General features: G+C 41.4%; 1 protein-coding gene across 1 annotated transcript in view; it reads left to right on the top strand.

Annotated features, from left to right (window-relative positions):
- The window catches only part of dll4 (delta-like 4 (Drosophila)), a 38548-nt gene extending 18351 nt beyond the window's left edge, over positions 1–20197 (top strand). Inside the window, exons 3-12 of the mRNA XM_016675806.1 lie at positions 10001–10261; positions 10719–10776; positions 11409–11672; positions 14501–14561; positions 15688–15818; positions 15984–16153; positions 16252–16471; positions 16941–17670; positions 18383–18491; positions 18929–20197. Of these exons, the coding sequence (XP_016531292.1) occupies positions 10001–10261; positions 10719–10776; positions 11409–11672; positions 14501–14561; positions 15688–15818; positions 15984–16153; positions 16252–16471; positions 16941–17670; positions 18383–18491; positions 18929–18934 (2010 nt within the window). The 3' untranslated portion in view covers positions 18935–20197. The remainder of the gene's footprint in view (positions 1–10000; positions 10262–10718; positions 10777–11408; positions 11673–14500; positions 14562–15687; positions 15819–15983; positions 16154–16251; positions 16472–16940; positions 17671–18382; positions 18492–18928) is intronic.
- Positions 20198–21007: the final 810 nt, after the last annotated feature.

The raw sequence follows: 21007 nt of genomic DNA, 5'->3' as shown, positions 1-21007 counted from the left end.
TGTCTATTGGACGGAAGCAATTTGATTGACAGCAGACGACATTCGTTGATTTGCCCGTTATTTACGTGACTGTAAACTCCAAATAACATTTCTCATATGTAGCATAAGAGTGGAGCGGCAGACGCGGCGTCTGCTATCAGGGAGCTGCAGTGTGGAGGAGCATAATTCTGAATTTAATCATGAGTCTGGGTTAGAACCGAGCCGCACATTAATCCATTAGAGTGACACTTGCTGATAGTCCCTCCAGCAGGTTCTGGGTCTTCCTATGGGTCTCCCCATCGAGGGATGTGCCTAGAACACCTTGCCAGGGAGGCATCCAGATCCCCGAGCCACCTCGACTGGCTCCTCTCGGTGTTGAGAAGCAGCAGCTCTACTCTGAGCCCCTTCTGGAAGACCAAGCTCCTCACCCCATCTCTAAAGGAGAGCCCAGACATCCTGCGGAGGAAACTCATTTTGGCCACTTTTTCCTACAAGCTTCTTTTTTCAGTCACTTCCCAAAGGAGGAACATAGATCGACCTGTAAATTGAGAGCTTCGCCTTTTCACTCAGCTGTCTCTTCACCAATATAGAAAGTTACACTGTAGATGCTGCACCAATCTGCCTATTGATTTCCAGCTCCATTTTTCCCTCACAAGGCTGAAAAACCTCCACTTGGGGCCGAACCTCTTCCCCAAGACACTGATCTTCATCCTGGCCACTTGAGTTGTGAACTGCTCCAGTGAAAACTGTAGATCACAGTCCGATGAAGCCAATAGGCCCATGTCATCTCCAGTGAACAGAGACATGATCTTGAAGCCACCAAAACGGTTTCCTTCGACACCTAGGCCATGCTTTGGGAATTCTGTCTGTAAAAGTTATGAACTTTATGGTGTCGAAAGGCAACTCTCACCAAAAATGAGCCTGACTTACTGCTGGCAATGCGTCAGCAAGCTCTGATACCAAGGAGTCACTTTATTTTATTTTACTTTTTTACATTGGCCAAGGTTATTTTTTTCTATTCATAATGTGAAAACTTATCTGAAACTTTTTAATGTGACAAAAATGCAAAAGCAGAAGAAACCCGTAAGCCAGAAAGTACTTTCTCGCCGCACTGTGGATGTTTCAATGATGAGCTGCTACAGGTAGCAGCTCCCCACCTCCTCTTCCACCCAACCTGTCCAAAACACCCCCAGCCCACACCACCTCCCGCCCCCTCTGTATCTGATTAATCCACTGTTTGGTTAAGTCCCCCACCCGCCTGCGTCTCCCCTGTTGTTTTCCTCAGCCGAAGGTGGGCCGGCCTGATGCCTAGAGACTACTGGGATTAATGCTGCAGACTGACACTAATCTCAGACTGGTTGAGGCTTTGGAGAGGCAGCGCATACACCCACTTCACTCTCCCTATCGAAATGCTCTCGCATTTGTGGCACCAATCCGCCAGGCTTTCAGCACCCGGGGAGGGATTTGCGTGGTAGATTTTCCTGCTCATTGCTCATCTCATGGGCGATTTGATTGGATTTTTTTTTAACAGCTGATACATGATTCTCTGGAAATCCAAATTTAGGATACTCTATATCCAAATAAGCACTCGTGAAGCATGTTTGTGTCTAAAATTAAACATTTAAATTGAGTAGCAACTCAATTTGAGGTGAGTGGTAATATTAGATTGTGTGTATCTTACGTGACTTATTGATGAGTGCTGCCTATGCTGAATTATATCCACTGCTTTTATCAACTTCAGGAGCTTCAGCTGTCACTATATTTAGCCTATATAGCCTGTGTTTCCATGGCTACAACAGTTCAAGAGCGGGAAAGACACCAACCCTATAAAAATCTATTTTTGTGAGATTATGTTGGCATGTGTCAGAAGAATATGCACCTGCACCCCAGCATAAATTTACACCTTAACTGCTACCTGCATCCTGTTTAAATAAGCTTCCCAAAACACGTTTGTTTATTTTTTTATATATTTTTTGCAATTAAAAAAAAAAACAAAAAAAAACACAGATTTGTTGTTCATTTTGAGGATTTTTTTTTCCATGACAATGCTGGTTTTGCATCCCTAAATATTGGATATTTAACTGGAAGGAGCCAGAATTTAGCAAGTGACACTTTTGGTGAGTTTCATGAATTGCCATTGGTTTTTACATCACAAAGCTGCTGATCCAACTTAAGGTCCGCTCCCTAATAGTATAAATCTGGAAAAGCTGACCTTGACTCCCCCCTTTTTCCCTGACTCCCATTTTCTCAGATCACGATGTTCTCAGAATAAAGCCGCACTCCGAGGATGGTGACGACACCCCCCCCCCTCTCTCTGTATAGTTTGCAACACAGCTGAACAACCCAGTCGGTTCGTGTTGCCACTGCACTCGTCAAAAGGCCAGGCCAGTGCTGGTACCTCGCTGTTTGGAGTAAACACGAAAAAAAGTCAGAGGAAGGCAAAGAAAGTTCCAAAACATGAGATTAGGGAGAATATTGTTAAAGTGGACATTTTAACTCAGAGCTGCATCGTCCCTTTCTTATGCTTCTGTGAAGTCAAGACGTTTGTAGGAAAGTAATGAACTTGAGAAACGCTGCCAGGTCACACCGACGTCTTACATTTGAGTTGAATGCGCTCTGTGTAACATTCCATATTAAGTAGTTTAACCTGTGTTATTTATGATTTGTGTAAACAAAAATGTTTTTTATACATCAGCTAAAGCATATTCATTCTAATCGTTCCATTGTGTTCTGGTTCGCATCTTAGGATAGTCAAATTTATTTCTACACCCAAAAGTGATAGATATAGAAAAACATATATATGTATATGCTGAAAGAAAGAAAATAAGAAAAAGTCCTTAGCATAAAGACGTAGCAAAGATTTCTTTGCCGATTTTTCCAGTTTAAAGGAGGACTGCTGTAAGAAAAACAATACATTGCAGAACATTTTTCTGTCCATGTTAAGAAGCGATAAGTTTTTCGCTAAGCTCCTTTTGGTTCTACAGCAGTGGTTCTTAACCTGGGTTCGATCGAACCCCAGGGGTTCGATGAGTCGGTCTCAGGGGTTCGGCGGAGCCTCTGCCGCGGAGGTAAAGACACACTTGTGTAAAGTCGTGATGACGCCCCGCTTTGCCATCACTTGCTACAGAGGATCACGTTACATTGCTTAGCCAATCAGTGCTTCCTGGACAGTCAGCTCAACTTTGCTGAAAACACTGACTACATTTTGAAGAACTGTTCTCAGGGACTCTACCTTTTAAGAAGAATTAGTGATCTTGGGGTGACCCAACTAGGATCTAGTTGGGTCACCCCTATATCTTGAATTTTGGGGGGGGAAATCATATTTTATTTATCATTACAGAAGGGTTCAGTGAGTGCGCATATGAAACTGGTGGGTTAAGAACCACTGCTCTAGAGTGTGTAAATGCACCTTTTGTGTGTGTTGCTGAAATGTTTGTTATCTTGTGGGTGTGTCTTTTGGAAGCCATCTTGGAACCCTGCCAAAGGGGGAGGCCCGCCCCAAACCCAGCTCGGTGATGAGAGCTGGAGCCTGATTGGTTGAAGCTTAAAGTAATTAAAAGAACACAATGGATTGGTAAATTGTGTTTACATTGTATCTGTGAAAGTTAACTTTGTTTCCTTCCACTCCCCTTCCCCTCCCACAATGTGGAAGGTTGAGGTGATTGGCTGGTGTAAATTGAGAAGGCGGGGTTTATCTAGTATATATGTGGACTTTGGATGTAGCAGGAGGACCAATGGGATGGCTGCCATTTTTTAAATCTTCTGTGTTGCACCAGACTTAATAAACCAGCTTTGTTTGCTGTCCAGCCAAGATTGACTGACTTCCCTTTCCACACCTCACCTCTTGGCATAACAGTTTATTTTTTGCAAAGATGATGATTGAGTTAGAGATTTCACTGAGTGGTTCCAGATGACGCGTCAATGTCCATATGTGGTAGTGTCTCTCCCTTTTTACAGAGGTGTGGGAATCTTTTTGTCTTTTGGAAAGTTTGCTTAAAGTTGTTTGTAAAAGGACAACAGAGAAAAAATAAGTATCTATTTTCAAGATTTCAGATTTTACGGCTATGAAAACATAACATTTTCCCTTCTGATTTTTGTTCTCTTCTTTTTTAATTTTCAAAATGAAATGAGTTTCTTGAAAGAATGCCATAAAACCGAACTGCCAGACCTCTAGGAGTCAATTCCTTAACCCGTAATAGGGCTAAATGAGAAACCCAGAAAAACTCCGCTTTAATATGCGACTTTCTGTGCCTCGTCTTTTTATGCGGGTCACTGGTTTCTTCTTTAAAGGAGCTCTTTCAGGTGCAGCCATAGGAGGGATTCCAGCTTGAACCGAACCGGTGGCCTTCGTAGAGCGGGTCGTAAATCCGCCTCCCTCCTCCGGTCTTACTGCCGACGTCATTGTCAATCTGGTACAACATATTGGCCTCCTTTTGCCCCAATCAAGATTTATAACACATTTTACAATAAAGTCCAGCTGGACGTCAAACATAAGCGACACATTGAGGAGGGCAAATATGGCCCGGGCCTCCTGATCAATATAACAGCTGGCCCTCTGACAGCTTAACAGAATAGATAAAAATGGCCAAACGTATACGCATATGGCGCATAGGACGAACTCGCTTTTGCTGTCATATAACCTGAGTTGTTACCGGTTTTGTTGCTTCTCTCCAACATGCATAGAATCATGTGAAACTGTCAATGCCTTAAATAAATTCATGTGTTATCCTACACCGTTTGAGCCGACTCCGGCCTGGCGAGGTGAACATTTTACGACTTCTTTTCATCAAAAAAAAAAAAAACTATTGAATTTGTCCCTATTTTGTAATTCAAAATAGGGAGAAATGCAAAGAAAAACATGGTCCTAAGTAAACACAGAAATGTTTTTGACAGCTGCTGAATTTCAACCAGACAACCAGAGTCCTGACGGGTTAAACAAAAACGTGGAAAATAAATTATATTTAGAACTAAAACATTTCAATTTTTCTCCTCTTGTTGATTCTACACACCCTGCACTGTCATGCATGTGATTCTTTTCCCTCACCTTGCTCTTATTATCTTACATTTAGCAGCTGTAGCCCACATTAAACATCACCTACGCTCATGCTGGCCTCAAAGCTTACCACCTGGATTGTTAAAGGAAAAAAAAAACTTCACCTGAACTGTTTTTCTTTCATCTTTGGTGGTTCCTGGTGAATAAATATATCCCTTCAGACTGGTTCCCACTATTTTTATGACTTTTCTGTTTGAACCCCACCTGTCTTTGTCATAATCCGAGTTCGGACGATTGAAAGGGAGGTCTGTTTCTGAGTTCCCTATGTGGTTAGCAAAGACCCAGAATATTAAAAATAGTATTTGTGTAAAGCTTTTATAAAGTTTCATACTAATAGAAAAAAAGCAGGTTTTTTTCATATCACTGAGAAAGTATGAGGTTGACATCATAGGGGGAACATTGCTTAATTTTTATGACAACATTCCTTGCATTCCTCTCTCAACAATAGATATTCTGAAGTCCGATTTCTGGCAAATCAGCCTGTTTACACTTCATTGTCAGATCTTGGTTTAGTCACAAGAATTAGCAAGAATGGTGAGAACAGGAACTATGGCTTTCTCCACAGCGGCCACGCAAATCCACAAACAACTGGAAAGGAATCTGAGCGGGAACAATCCGAAGTCACCCCGTGAACCTGTGGGTTCTCTCACTGAAAGACAAAGGGACCTATTGGGATGGCGGCTGCACAAGCTCGCCCACGAAACCCAAATTCAAGTTTTTTTAGTCACAGAAGCACACGCAGACATTGACCTATGAGCATGAACTTACATTTTGCCGGTCAGGAGAACTGTTGTGCCGCTGGAAAGCGAAAGACCTTTCACGCAACACCGTAATAAATGCAAGATCCGAGCTTGCCTTTAGGAAAATGAAATAGTTTCAGGGTGAACAGCTGGTAGCAGCTGGTTTGTTGCAGGCTCAAGTTGCTGCCTTGCCTTGCATTAGAGTGTAAGGACACAATGCTTTTCCAACAAGGCGTGTTATAAATAAAACCACAGAAAGCTTTTGTTGACAGCAGTTTAAGCACAACTATTGCAGATGTCTGTATGTGCAGACATCAAACAGCATGCGCTGAAATATTTTAAATGGTGCTGTATTTGCTCTTAACCACTTCACCAAACTGTGGTACAAGTACTGCTGGTGCTACTTTGGCATCCTTTGGGGATAATCAAAAGACAGTTTGGCTCTAATTGCAAAAATATCCCACTGACTGCGATGTAGTGGACTACAACTAACAAGAAAGTGCTGGTGGATATTTGTGTTTTTGTTCCATCGAATAAATTTCACTTAAGTTTATTCATATAGCACAAGTTCATGACAAATGTCATCTCGAAGCATTTCAGAAGAAAAATGTCAAATTCATTTCAATTACACATAAATTAAGCAATTGATCAAACTCAAACCCACACAATCTGATCAACCGTAGATTCAGCTACAAACAGCTGAGAGTTATTTGGAACAAAATCATCGAATGTAAGAAAGTCGTATCGATTTCACTGAGTCGTCAATTTTGCCATCTGCCGTAATCTCATTTGGTTGGCTTCCCAACTGATAATCTTCTAGAACCAAATTAAAACACCAGTGGATTTTGCTAATTGATACGTTAGCTTACTGATAGTGATGGATTTTTCATAATCAAAACCCAACATGCTCACTAAAGAAGGAGCAACGTCTTTGGGTTTGAATTGGTTGGAAAAATACAACATTCCCTTTTGAAAATCTTTCCACGTTAAACTTAATAACCCTCCAAAACACTACTAACGATCCCTAGGCCATTTGTCGATACCTCGGTTTGTGAGATGTGTACCCAGAGCAAGCAGCACTGTAATAAAACAAAAGCCATCTGACATAGGCGATACTGTAATAAAGGTCAGTTTTATGAAAAGAAAAGGCCATAAGTACCCTCTCCTCTCTATTCAGTGTGGAGTTTTTTTGTTTTGTTATCGTCTCTGCTCACCTGTTAAATACATCAACTGTGGTTGTCGCACTTTTTTATTGCCATTTCATGTTACCTTGACTGAAACAGATGGCTATAAAACGAGATAAGCGAGGCAATATCCACGATTAAAACCCATCACCGGCACCAACTAAAGAGCACCAACCTGGACTAAAAAGCCAAAACAAAAACAAACAAAAAAAGAGCACAAGGCACAAAAGTTCAAAGTGCACATGACAGCAACAGATTCCTCCTTTGGTACAAAAAAAAACAATCAGAAAGAACCATCAAGCATGTTATGTCAATGAGTAGCGGAAGGAGAAGTAGTGCTATATAGACATTAGAATACAGTCTGCCAAACCAATGCCATTGTGTCTCTGTGGACCCGCTGCAGACAACAGGTGTGTCAATATGACATGCATTCAGCCAGTCTATCATGTCTGCCTCCCATGAACACTGCACAAATATAGACGATCTCCATTTTCACTGTCGGTTGTGCACAGTTTATCGGTGGAAAATGACAGATGACAAGCAAACACGCTGAAATGAAATGGAGCTCAGAGAGAAAATAATAAGAGACACTGTCCAAGTCTTGGTTTACGGAATATCATCTAAAATAGGACTGGGGTTGAATGTAGTTTTTTTTTGGGGGCGGGGGTATTTATTCTTATTTGTAAGTTGAAACAATACTGTTTAAACATTGGCAGCTATAAGCGTTTTTTATGACTGTCTAAGGCTGACTGCTTCTTATCGCCACCAAAAAGCAGATAAATGGTTAATTTCGTTTTATTATCATTATTCCATAAGTCTCATAGAAATGTATCTTAAACAAAGATGTTGAAAGTCAGGCTTGGTAAATCCCAAAAGCCTTTCAACCACATTTAGGTATCAAATTACATCTTTAAAATATAAAGATCTTTTGACGCTGAGCTTTAACCACACATTTCAAGATGTGAGATGGCACAATGCAACGTGTTGATGCTTTGATATTAATTAATTAAAAAATATATATACTTTATTAAGACCAAAGAAAAATTCAGAGTTGCTGTAGATGCTAACAGCAACAGGCAGGCAAAGTGGCAAAACAGGCTCAGCAAATAGAACATAAACTTGTGTAAAAGCAAAAGAAAAAATTCACTTTAACTTTTAATTTTAAACTGTATGTGTACGCTTGTGTTTTACACATTTTTGTGAAAATATTTTTTTCTTGATTTTCTTACGTTTCTCATTTTGTAAGCGTAAGTTGGATCGTGATACTTTAGAAGGAAGAAAGTAAAAGCAAAAAGTGTAGTGCAGTAAAACTACTCCTAAAGGATTTTTTTCTTTTCCAAAAAGTTAATGAAGTAAATGTAACTGAGTAAATATATATTAGTGATATATTAGTGTAGCTATTGAAGTTTGGTTTCCCTGCTCCTTTTGATGCGCTTGGACTCCTATCACCCACCAGATGGTACAAATGAGAGAAATGGGCGATCGGATAACAAATACTTTAAATCAAATTATAAAGACCAAGTAAAGTGCCATTGGAATGCTGAGGGAAAACGCAAAAAAAGGAAAAAAAAAAAAGAGAAAAAAATAAACATTTTTATTCTAGAGAAAAAAACAATCTTTTTGCGCCCGCATTTTCCGTAAAGCTTTTACGCTTAGAACTAGGCGTATCTTTCCTTTTGATATACTGGCTGAATCATCTCAATCCTGAGAACCTGGAGCTTGAAATAGCCTGATTCTCCTAAAGGCCACAAGTAAGAGAACGAGAGAGAGAGAGAGAGAGAGAGGAGGGGTGTAGAGGGAAAAAGAGGGATGGAGAGAGGGAGAGTGCTGATTTGCATACAGCTGAATAGTTATGTCTCCCGTCCCGCACAGAACACCCGCATGAGGGCGAGAGAGGGACACGCGCGACAACAATAGGAGGCACGCTGCTGTTAACCGTAAAACGTATGGGTGGGCACGAAAGGGCACACGCCAGGTACAAGACGAAACACGCCCACAGTAGCAGTAAAAAGCAGTGATTTAACGTAAGCGCCAACAATCGTGCGTAAAATCAAAGGATTGCTCATGTTTTCTTGAGGCCATTGATCACATTCTAAATCAAAACACATCTTTCAGATTGCATCGGTTTGGCGTCTAAAAGCATATACAATTAACCAATTGTACCACTGGACTTCAGTTGGTTTAACTTTGAAGTTGGTTTACCGTTTAATTTTATTTCTGTTGCCATTGTCTGTGATCCATCCCCCGGGGAGACTCCCATGTGCGCCCTGTCAGAGTGCTGTCTCCGGACGGACGCGTGGTCCCCAAACCTGTAGTGAGGGGCTGATTAGGCGTGCAATTGAGTGGAACCAACTGCGAAAACAGTACACGAAGAAATACCCTAATTGAATTGATCCTCTCTACACTCAAAGTTTTGTTTCCTCTTAGATTGTCCCCGTGCGTAAAGCATCCCAGTGTGCGCACTCGGTTGTAAAAAAAAAATAAAATAAAATAAAAAATTAACAAATGTTCCGGGTTCGTTAATAGTGGTGGGGCATCTCATTGCCATAGAGAATTAAATCTGGATAATTGTTGTTAGGGTAGAAAGGAAGGGGGTTGAATATGTGAACGGGGGCGGTGCCATGTTGGGTGAGTGACAGTTTATGTAATGAGCCGCGCAGTGTACATCTATATATCCAGGAGGAGACGCTCTACTGTTCATTCACTAGTAATAAGGAGGCTGATGAACGTCCGTGGCGCACTGGCGCACCGAGTTCAGCACCAAAACAAGCTTTGAGCCTTTACACGCACTCAGCGGAGGGACACACTGTGGAGTATACACAAGGAGAGGACGCCTGCTGACCGAAAAAGACGCGCGGCTGTGGATATTCTGGTCTTCCCTCGGCTTCTGGATAACTTTGAGATTTTGGGAACCGTTCCTCTGGACCGTTTTTGACGCGCGGCAACAAGGAGCTTTCGGAGGATTTATGTGTGTTTTTTAGATTGTTGCTTTTTTTTTTTCTTTTTTTTTTTTTTTTTTTTTTTTTTTTTTTACATTATTTTAGGTATTTGGCTCGGGAGTTTTTGAGGTAGATCTGCATGAATTTAAAAACCACAAAGGCTTGCTGGCAAACGGGAACGCGTGCACGCCCAGCTGCAGGACTTATTTCAAAATTTGCCTGAAGAACTACCAGGCTGTGGTGTCGCCAGGTGACTGCATCTTTGGGAGTAGCGAGACACCGGTGCTGGGGACGAACTCTTTCAGCGCCAAGGACAGCGGCACTTTACCCAGACCCATTCAAATCCCCTTCAAGTTCGGATGGCCGGTAAGGGCGTGGAAGGCGCGCAGCATAAATGCATCCCCGTTATTATTTTTGTGTCATAGCATCGGCCCCTATTGTGCTGTTTTGTTGTTGTTGTTGTTGTTGTTGTTGTTGTTGTTGTTGTTGTTAACGGGGGAGCAGCTGTGCGTTTTTTGGGAGCGCACCGGTTATTGGTCCGCTCATCTAATCCATGTCATTAGGTAATGCTCTGGCGACGACCAGATTGCGCCGCTACGACGTGGCTCACTTTAAAATCTGCAAGGGCCCATACGCTGTGCTGTATGTGGTTCACTGTAACTCATAAATCTCTCCATGCATCCTAACTGTAATACATTTGAACTGCGACACAGAATCAGAAAACAACAACAACAACAACAACAAAAAACATTACATAAACATTTAAAAGTTGTGAAATTATAAACTTAACAGTTTCACCGACTGCATGTGTTTTTCTCCTCAGGGGTCATTTTCATTAATTATTGAGGCCTGGCATTCACCTTATGGAAATCTACCTGTAGGTGAGTGCAACATATACTACCACAGGAGGGAGCTCTCCTTAGCTTTTTTTTTTTTTTTTTTTTTTTCCTGTATCCTATTCACAGATACAAATTAAAACATGGCTATGTTTAATTCGAAGGGGGGTAATTAAACATTTACTTCTTAATCATAATGCTAAATGTGAATACTTTGAGACATTTTTCACGCCTCTGCGTCCCTTTATTTTGAACTTCAGAGCACCTTTTTCATTCTTATGCCCAATACAATTGAACTTCCTCTAGTTTTATTTTTGGCGTGGGAAAGAGCTGTGGGCTCTTGGTGAGAATACACAGCGCCTGCCAAAACCCCCTGACTACATCTTCCTGTATTTTACACCTTACTCTGTTCTGCCCTTTGGAAGAGGGGACTGGGCCTGGGAATGTTTTTTTTTTCTGCTGACAGGAAAAAAAAGAGGAAATTTCGACCTGAGTTTATCTTTCATCTCAGCTATATGGGATTTGATAAGGGATGCAGTTTGGGTGCTTGGCAAGTTATTAAGATGAAACTGGATTACTCTTTGACCTAATCATCACAAGACAGTGGCACTTTTAAAGATAAATAAATACATTTTACTATTTTAATTTCTTTCTAATTGATCTTTCATCTTTTACAGATACCAACAATCCAGACTTTATGATTAGCTTTTTTGCCATCCAAAGACAGTTGGGCGTAGGAACCGACTGGTCCCAGGACACACAAACCGAGAAGCAGACGGAGCTCAGATATTCCTATCGGTTCATCTGCAACGAGAGCTACTATGGGGAAAGTTGTTCCAAAAAGTGCACGCCCAGAGACGACCGGTTCGGTCACTACACCTGCACCAGGGACGGTCAGCTGTCCTGTCTCCCCGGCTGGAAAGGGAAATACTGTGAAGAACGTAAGCCGAACCTTTTGGTCTCTCGCCTGGCTGGCTTTCTTCTGGTTGCGATATAAACTGAAAGTCTTGGTTTGAACTTAGCCGCTGATATTTATTTTCTAAACTAAGATTATGAGCCATTAGATGCTCCCTGTGCAGTTTGACTTTCTTATTGTATTTATGCCAAGAAAAGAAGTCACAGATAAAGATGTCATCCCCACTGAAGTCCAAGGAGATCTTCAGCCAGAGATTACCTAATAATACCTTTGTCTGTCAGGCGGTTTTGTTGTGGAATGCTCCTTGATGGCCCATTTCTATCACATAATTCTGAAATGTAACTGGTTGTGGGATTGTAAACACAACATTGAGCTGGTTGGAACCCACTTGACCACATTGCAGACCCACACTCTGAAAAGCTCCAAATGAGCCCACAGGAGAGCCCCTGATGTCATTTTAGTCCAAAAATACCAAAGGCCTCCCATCAGCCCCCTCCCCTTTCACCAAAAACAAATTAATCAAAGAGTAGATTGGAAGGAGGCACCGTGAGAGTAATAGCTACCATGTGCTGGATATGTGACCACACGGGTGACAGCGGATCTGTCATCCGTGTCACACTGGTGGCGAAAGAGAAACTGGCATGCGCTATTTTGACCGTGGCGCCAAATTCTAACCAGATGGGCTCACGTGTTGCAATTACGCACACACATCAATCGTGCGTGACTACAGAAAATATACATGGGAGAAGACAGATTGAGCATCTTTCAGACACCATAATTTCCCCTCCGCTCCCACACTCCCATGGATGGATGTGAGCAAGACTGTTCATTTGGGTGTAGTGTAACTTACACTTAGAGACTGCTGAGCCGGCACAATGCAAAAGCAAACAAAGCAGCTGTTGAGAGGACCCAAACCAACCAACAGGGGGCACCAAAGAGAACTAGAGTTGACACATGCTTTACAATGTACTTTTTTTTCTAAGTAAATCAGAAAATTGTTGTTGAACAGGTTCACATTTTGGAAGTAGGCCACATAAACTAGCCTAATTAAGGACAAACTACCTAATGGAGTGTCAATATTTTGACACAAAAGTATCTCAATTATTTCTTTAAAGGTCCAAATGAAAATGGAGGCATAGTCTGTGAGATAGCTACCATTTTCTACCAACACAGCAACTAAGGCATCCTTTCTGTAAGATTAAAAACTACATTTGTTTTGATATTTAAGATATTTAAATGCCATCAATCCATAAATCACATGAAGCAACACACATTTGGTTACTGTGTAGCAAACAATATTTTTTAGTTGTAAGCCATAATAATGCTTATGCAAGATGTGTAATGCATAAACATTCAAACATTGATGATAAAAACAGAGCCAGTCCAAGGCACAAGGGTGCTAAGCCGCTGTTTAGGGTCCTTAGGTCTGCAGGTGCCCCCTATGCATGCCGGATTTGTAACATTAAGATAGAAATGTCAAAACTTTGAAATTAAGTTGCATTTAATGGACCTACTTTTAATGAGAGATTAATGAGTAGCAATTTTAAGCCATTAAAAAGAATCTCTCAAATTTGTAATTACTTTGGATTTAAAATACTTTAGAAATCACTAGTCGTAGCATTACAAAGGGAAATATTTGTGGTTTTAAGTAATTTTCAGTTTATCTTTCAATATTTTTTTCTCTATGCAACAAAGTTTGTTGTGAAACATAATGCTCTGGAAATGAGCTTCCAGAGCATCTGAGTATATCTGGAAAAAAAAATAACAACATTTACTACTAACTATTTATTTATTTAAAGAATTTGAGTTAAAGAAAAGAAATTGTTGATGTAGAATGTATTTTAATGCACAATACCCAAACAATCAGGCTTGAAAAGTGTAAAATTAGTGGTACTGTAAGAGCTTGTGGGTATTTGAAAAAGGTTTTCCGAAATAAAACTCCGCTAAAGGGAACATACAACATTGAGCGGCCTCAGGGTACAACTCTGGAAGAGCTTTTAACACCAATTGAAACAGAAGCGGAACTTTTCTTTTTTCTTACCTCCCCTCAATGTCCGTCTTATAATGCGATTAAAGTAATCATTTGCGAATTTTCTATTCGTGTAAAAGAAAACTTGGAGTGAACTCTCAATCAGTATAAGCACACGATTTCCCCCTTCAGGGAACACTGTATTCGCGCGTAACATAATCCGCAGGCGGGAAAGAAGGAGGAGGGGGCGCGCGAGCATCGATAGGAGGAGTCCGGGCGACAGCACGCGCCAAGGTTAATCGCGGCATTATTATCCGCCACGCGCCACCGATGTTTAGCCCCTTCCATTGTTGGGCGCGCTGCAGTAGCAGCTGCAAATATGGCTGCGGCGGACCACAAACAACAATAGTGACAGCTGTCTGCTATTGAGAGCAAGCATCTGTTCCGGACTTAAAGCGGGCCGCTTTACTGTCAGCCGCCTGATATGTTGTCCTGCGAATCAGTGTCATGCAAGACCGGTGCACTTAAAACAGGACAAACAAACTATCTGCCCTGCCCACCCGCCACAGACCCCCACCATCTCATCTCTCTCTTTAAGGGGCAGCTGTAACTAGGGTGTGTCGGACAGGTTTAGATTAATGACCAAAGTTAAAACAGACTAAATCCTCACGTACTTCAACACGGACACTCGGAGTGTGCTATTTCGAGAAATTGCCATCTCTTTAGCCTTCATGGTTGTTATTGTGAAGTATTAAAGGATTACCTGACATCTTTACAACCCAGCAGTTATTTTTAAACAATTGTATTTTTCTACAAAGTCAGTGCCTTAGCGCTTATTTTTAAAAAGTGACACATTTGTTTTTTGTTTTTTTCTTTAACTGTAGCTATCTGTCTCGAGGGGTGCAGTGAGAGGAATGGGAACTGCTCCAAACCTGGGGAGTGTGTGTAAGTATCAAATATTATGAAGTGTTGAAATATGTGTTGGGACACAGGCTATGAGAACAGTGTTTGTTGCTTTCACATTTGCTTGTGCTTCTCGTCAAGCATCATAGCTTATTAAAAAGAGAAACTGCACTTTACCAACACAGTCGTCAATGTCCTTAAAAAACAAGATCTGGACTAAAGTAATGAAACAAAGATTTAAAAAGAGACCAGAGGATGTAAGGTACAAAAGCAAAAAAAAATAAATAATTAAATCTAGAAGAATCTAAAACCAGAAAAATATGTACAGTAGAGTATAAAATAAAAAATGTAGTCACAGTCAGCATCATACTAGTTAGAAAGCCAAAGAAACTAAAAGTGTAGTTAACTAAGATTTCAGCAAAACAACCATAGCTTCCAAATTTGCTTTAAAACCATTAAAAGAAGAGTAGTAGAGAAGCTATTTTAGTGTAATCCAATAAAAGAGGTTCAGATCTACCAAATTGTGAAAATGACACATTGCTCTCACTAACTTCTCCTCTTCCCACGTTCCCTTCCCGTCATTGCCCCATCCCATTGACTTGCTCAGCACCAAGAATAATTTCCACACTCAACCCCGTCCCTGGGAGAAATTCCTCCTCAAGTTTCTGCTCCTCTCGTTTTAGACATAAATCCATCATTTGCAGTGCAAAAACTGTCCCTGACTGGGAATAAATACTTGAGATATAAAACAATGTGGTGCTCCTTCTTTGGCTCAGGTGGTTTGACAGAAGTTGCAGCACAAGCAACGTATAAAAACAATATTGACTACGCATAACAATTGATCTATAATTATAAGTTGCTTATTCATGATTTTATATTGCTTCAGCGAAAGCCTATTGCTGCAGTGAATTCAATCATCATGCAACATCAATGGGATTTAACTGTGACGGAACATCTGCTAATGTTGCAGAACTGCCCTCTGATTTCTTTAGGTTCTTGCCAGTAAATTCCTAACTAAACCATAACACATGGTTGTTTGCTCTTAATCAATCAAAGTCAATAGCTCGCGTGTTTAAAACAGTTGATGTTTTGTAGTTTTGTAAACAAAGAAACTCTGACGCTCACTCTGAAGAGAGTAATCCAGAAACATCTGTTGTCATTTCTTCAGATGCAGGGAAGGCTGGCAGGGCACGTTCTGCGATGAGTGCAGGAAGTACCCGGCCTGCAAGCACGGTACCTGCCAGCTGCCGTGGCAGTGTAACTGCCAGGAGGGTTGGGGAGGCCTATTATGTGACCAAGGTATGCCACACACAACTTTTACCACTTGTTTCTTTTGAGAAAAGATGCTCTCATGTTACTGACTTGAAAGCATTAGTAAATTAGGTTTCCCCTAAAGCGTATTCAGAGCTTTCCTCCCTTTGCCTCTCTGTAAACAAACCCTCTTTTCTGCCCTCCCCTCTTCAGACCTGAACTTCTGCACCCATCACCATCCCTGTTTGAACGGTGCCACCTGCATGAACACAGGCCAAGGGAGTTACACGTGCACTTGCTTGCCAGGATTCACAGGGGTTAACTGTGAGCTGGAGATGCAAGAATGCGACAGCAACCCCTGCAGGAATGGAGGCTTATGCACTGTAAGTAGACTGAATAAGGGATTATACCTGCCGATTGTTGCTTGTGCTATTTGAGGCCTGCATTTTATTTTTATTTTTTTCTTGTTGCATTTCTTCAGAATTTGGAGACCGGGTACAGGTGCACATGTCTCCAAGGTTTTGAGGGCTCCCACTGCGAGCACAACCTGCTGACGTGTGCTGACTCCCCGTGCTTCCACGGCGGCAAATGCTGGGAGAAAGACAATGGCCGCAGCTACATGTGCGAGTGTCCTCCCGGCTACACCGGACTCAACTGTGAGAAGAGAGTGGACAAATGCACGTCGCTTCCCTGTGCTAATGGTACGGTCTTCCTCTGCTCTTTGGCCTCCCATACCCCCCTTTTCTGAACTTCCCCTCGCTACCCCTCTGTTTCCCCACCACCAGGCTTTTAAATTCCTGCTGCTGGAAGCAGTGTGGAACAACAGGAATTGTTGGGAACTTGGTGTCTATTGTCTTCCACGTAAACATTCGGCAGCTCGGAGCAACGGCTTGTAAATGTCACCACAGCTTGCTGCGGTTGTTGGTGAATGGCGATAAATACCCAAACACAGTTCAGTTTTGTGTCTTCTTGTAAACATGCATCCCTCTAAGATATTGTTCTCTGTTGAGGACAACAATACACAGTATTGTGGTCCCAATGGATTTGACAAAGATGTGTGAACCCAAGAGGGATCAAGTTCTTTGTGATTTTGAAATGTTTGTCACTGAAGTTGTTTCTCACTATGAAATGTCTATACTTAGTCATCATTGTCCATTTCGTCCTTGTTAGGTGGCCTGTGTCTGCTCCAAGGTGGCATGCGCATGTGCAGCTGCCGCGCAGGATTCACCGGACAGCGGTGCGAGATCAACATCAACGAATGTGCTGGGAACCCATGCCTTAATGGAGGAACCTGCCAAGACCGAATAAATGACTATGCCTGCATTTGCCCCGCGGGCTATGGTGGACGAAACTGTGACAGAATCCTGGACGAGTGTTTCGTACGGCCATGTCTCAATGGAGGCATTTGCACTGCAGGCAGTGGTCCAGGGAAGACTCCGGCGGTCTGCACCTGTCCTCCAGGCTACACCGGGCCTCGGTGTGAATCCTTCGCCACCTTCACCTCTCCGGTGACGGGCGACGATGGCTTCCAGTGGGCGGCGGTCTCTCTGGCAGTGGGTCTGGTGGCCCTGCTGGTTCTACTGTGCATGGTGGGATTTGCTTTGAGGCACATCCACAGGCAGGCACGGCGCCAAGGAGCAGAAACGGAGACTATGAACAACCTTTCAAAGGTGCAAAGTGATAACTTGATCCCAGCGTCGCAGCTGAAAAACACCAACCAGAAACTCAGTCTGGAGGTGGACTGTGACTCAGAAAAATCAAACTTTATCCACAAAAACTATCACTTGGACTCTTACAACTCTAAAACAAAGGATTTTAAGGATGAAAACTCACAAGAAGATAAAAGTCTTATTTATGACAAGAGCTTAGAAGATAAAATGCCTTTGAGCAGAATGTACAGGTAAGGGGAAACACTCTTTCAAAATAACACTTTCGGGATTTTTTTAAGGGATGTTCGGTTAAGAGGTTCTAAGCATTTAACACTTTCAGTAGATAAATCTTTTTGTCTCTTCAAGTCCAGGAAGATAAAGCTAACGGCTAGTCCAGGATGGTCCAACGTCAAAGCATGCTTATGTAACTCAAATATGAAAAACATCTTAGCAATTTACATAAATACTATTTTATTAATCTTTTAACTGAAAAGGTTCACTGCATTATCATTATTTTTTTCTTTTATATTACTCAGTGTAAGTGAAAGCAACTTATCGGAGATTGGATTTGTTTTCTTCTTTAGTCTTGACCTTCTCTGACTAGCCATTAGCTTTAACCCCAGACTTAAAACAAAAATAATAGCCAAGAAACACCTATATAGTCATCTACTACAGAGAATAAACTGGCTGTTTATAACCTTTTAATACAACTTCCCTTCAAATAATCTGAAGAATACATATAAAGCACACAAACTGCATCAATGATGTCCTGCTACGGTAGAAATGCTAAGAAGATTTCCCTCTTACTTAAGGCCAGGATTTTGTTTGTGTGAACACATCAGCTTATTGTTTTTACTAGCTCGGAAGGAAAACTTTACTTTGTTCCTCACCTGCAGTTGCTAACACACGGTTGTCCCTTGTGAGTATTGTTACATTAATACAACTTTCGCTTTGTGTTTGAAGTGAAAAGCCAGAGTGTAGGATATCAACAATATGTTCCTCAAGAGACTCCATGTACCAGTCGGTATTTGTTATAGCGGAGGAACGGAGGGAGTGCGTCATAGCAACTGAGGTAAGCGTTTTCTTGGATTTTAAACGCATTGCTTTGTCCCAAGTGTCCTATCCCTCAATAATCATCAGGCTATTTATGGAAGAGCTGTAGATTTTTGGAGTTAAGATTGGGAAACCCCATATATATATGCATTATTGGTTTCTGTAAGTTAGAATGAATGTTCTTTATCTTGGCCACATGATAACCTAAAATCCTTATGCATAATGTTTTCTCACACATTTTTGGCTCTGCTTGGTCTCAAAGGTACCATGTTTTATTTTTGTGGCATTTGGCGAAATTCTTTTTATCTTTCCAAGTTAAATATAAAAGAAAATAACTTATGAACTGTTACGACACTTGGAAAATCTTTTGTTTTAATTGATTCATACAGTTCAGAGCAACCAAACAGACTTGGTTTTTACTCTAATTTCATTTTCGCCTCTTTGTTTCTCCCACAGGTATAAACTGCGAGGGGTCAGAGAAGCTTTGGACGCGTAACTGAGACACAATCGAGGCAGAATGTAATGTTCTGGATTGTTTACAAAATGCTGAGAGGAGTCCGGGGATTGTTTTAGATGCTCATCGCTGCTCTGAAACACTGAAGAACTGTTGAGGGCCGAGACGTTAGCCCTGTAAAGAAATCGAAACACAGCAGAAGGAGGACAGGGCTGACCGACCTAGTGTCGACCAAGTGTTTGTGTGCAAAGAGTGTACAATGATGGACCTTCCCTAAGTGGATGGACGGCAAATAAGACTGACCAGATGTGGTCTGAAGATGGACAAAGCATCTGGGAAATGCTCGTTTGGAATCTCAGCCAACCTGGACAGCTAAAGGAAGGAAGAAAAGTGGATATTTGCCCCTCGTATCTGACCTGGCCTTGTTTGATAATCATGATGACTTTGAAAGCCAACCAATCAGAAATAAAAGGTGCCTAAGATCTGACTCTCCAAATCACCCCACCCCCTTCTGCCCCCCCATTGCTCCCTCCTCAATAATCACTCCTGCCAGCTTTGCCTGCTATGCAAGACTCAGGGTCGAAAGGAGTGAATTCACCCGCTGTCCCCAGTCCAACGTCGGCAACAACGAGAGCTACGAATATGCGAAAATATCCCTCGGCTGTTCATCGCGTTGAAAAAAGAAAGGACTAGTTGGACTTGGTCAGCGCAAGGGTGGAGATTGTATGCAGCCCAAATTCACTACAGAAGCCTTAAAAAGAGGGGGTTTCAATGCTAAATTTGTGCCCTTTTCTGTTCTTTGTTCATTTGCACTACCATAAAAAAGAAACCTAGAATGGAAAACAAGAGAACACTTTTTAATCAACAGGGATTTCGCGAGAAAAACCACAGGAGCCCAACAGTCAGCGCAGTGCCAGCAAAAACCCAGAGAAAGTGTGCATAGGAATGTGTTTCTTATGCAGGCTCACTGAAAAGACAAAAGTAACTGAGTCAAAAGGAGAAGGAAAAGACTGTCACACCACTGCCTGCCTATAGTAAATTTCAAAAAAGTAGAAAAACCAATAATGTAATTTTTTTTAAATGATTATTTTCAGAGTTTAATTTAAATATGACACTGCTCTTTATATGTTTTATAATATTATTTTGTATATAATGCATATTTATAAGGACCAAACTTCTGAAGAATAAAACTGTTTGTCACTAAATGGAAAAAAAAAGAAAGTTATTTTTTTTGAGGTGCTTTTTAAATAATGACGTTGACCAGAAACGATGCCATGTGTTGTGTGCTTATTTGTATCTGGTTTGAAAGATTTCGAGTTGTGAAAGTCAGCTGTTTCCCTGCACTCGCACATTTTGTAGCGCCTTTTAAGGAAGTGAAACTCGGGATTTTATTTTTATAAATAACGTATTTTAATCTCGAGAGTCAAGATTAAAAAACGGTAAGAACTTTATGCAAAAATAATTTCAATGGGGCAGATAGCTTTGACATCAATAAAACAAAATAAGCATGTACAGTGCAGGCAGCTTATTGCAATGTGTAATTTAAATGAAAAAAATTACTAATAAGAAGCTCTCTCAAATATTTAAGATTTTGTCTTGTATCAGAAGGTCAAGTTTCTGGGTACCATCTTGGTTAAGAGTTATGGCAGAATGGAGCAGGAGATGGATAGATGCATTGAGGTCTTGTCTTGATGTAAATCAGCCTGGTCTGTTAGGGTGAAATCGAACAAAGTCAACACATAAAGTTTATCATGAACAGGAAAACAATACCCTGGATGCGAGCAGCTAAAATGGTCTTCTACTGTCAGACAGCTGCACTCACCCTTAGAGAAAGGGTGGGATCCTCCACATTAAGCTGAAGAGAGTATTTGCATTGACACCAAGGTTCCCCAACAGTTGCATCTGGCGCTTTATTTCCCCAGGACGCACTTAAAGGCCTTGTACCTAATCAAAAACATCTGGCTTCACATATACATAAGGCAGGGTGTCATCAGTGTACCATTCAAAACTGACACATGTCACTGTATCAAAAACATGTACATAATGGTTTTTATTCAAACAACATGACTCCAGTGACAACT

The sequence above is a fragment of the Poecilia formosa genome, unplaced genomic scaffold (genome assembly GCF_000485575.1).
Source record: "Poecilia formosa unplaced genomic scaffold, Poecilia_formosa-5.1.2 Scaffold122, whole genome shotgun sequence".
NCBI classification, from domain to species: Eukaryota; Metazoa; Chordata; class Actinopteri; order Cyprinodontiformes; family Poeciliidae; genus Poecilia; species Poecilia formosa.
Note: the sequence above shows the minus strand (reverse complement) of the source record. Positions and strands in the feature narration are given on the sequence as shown.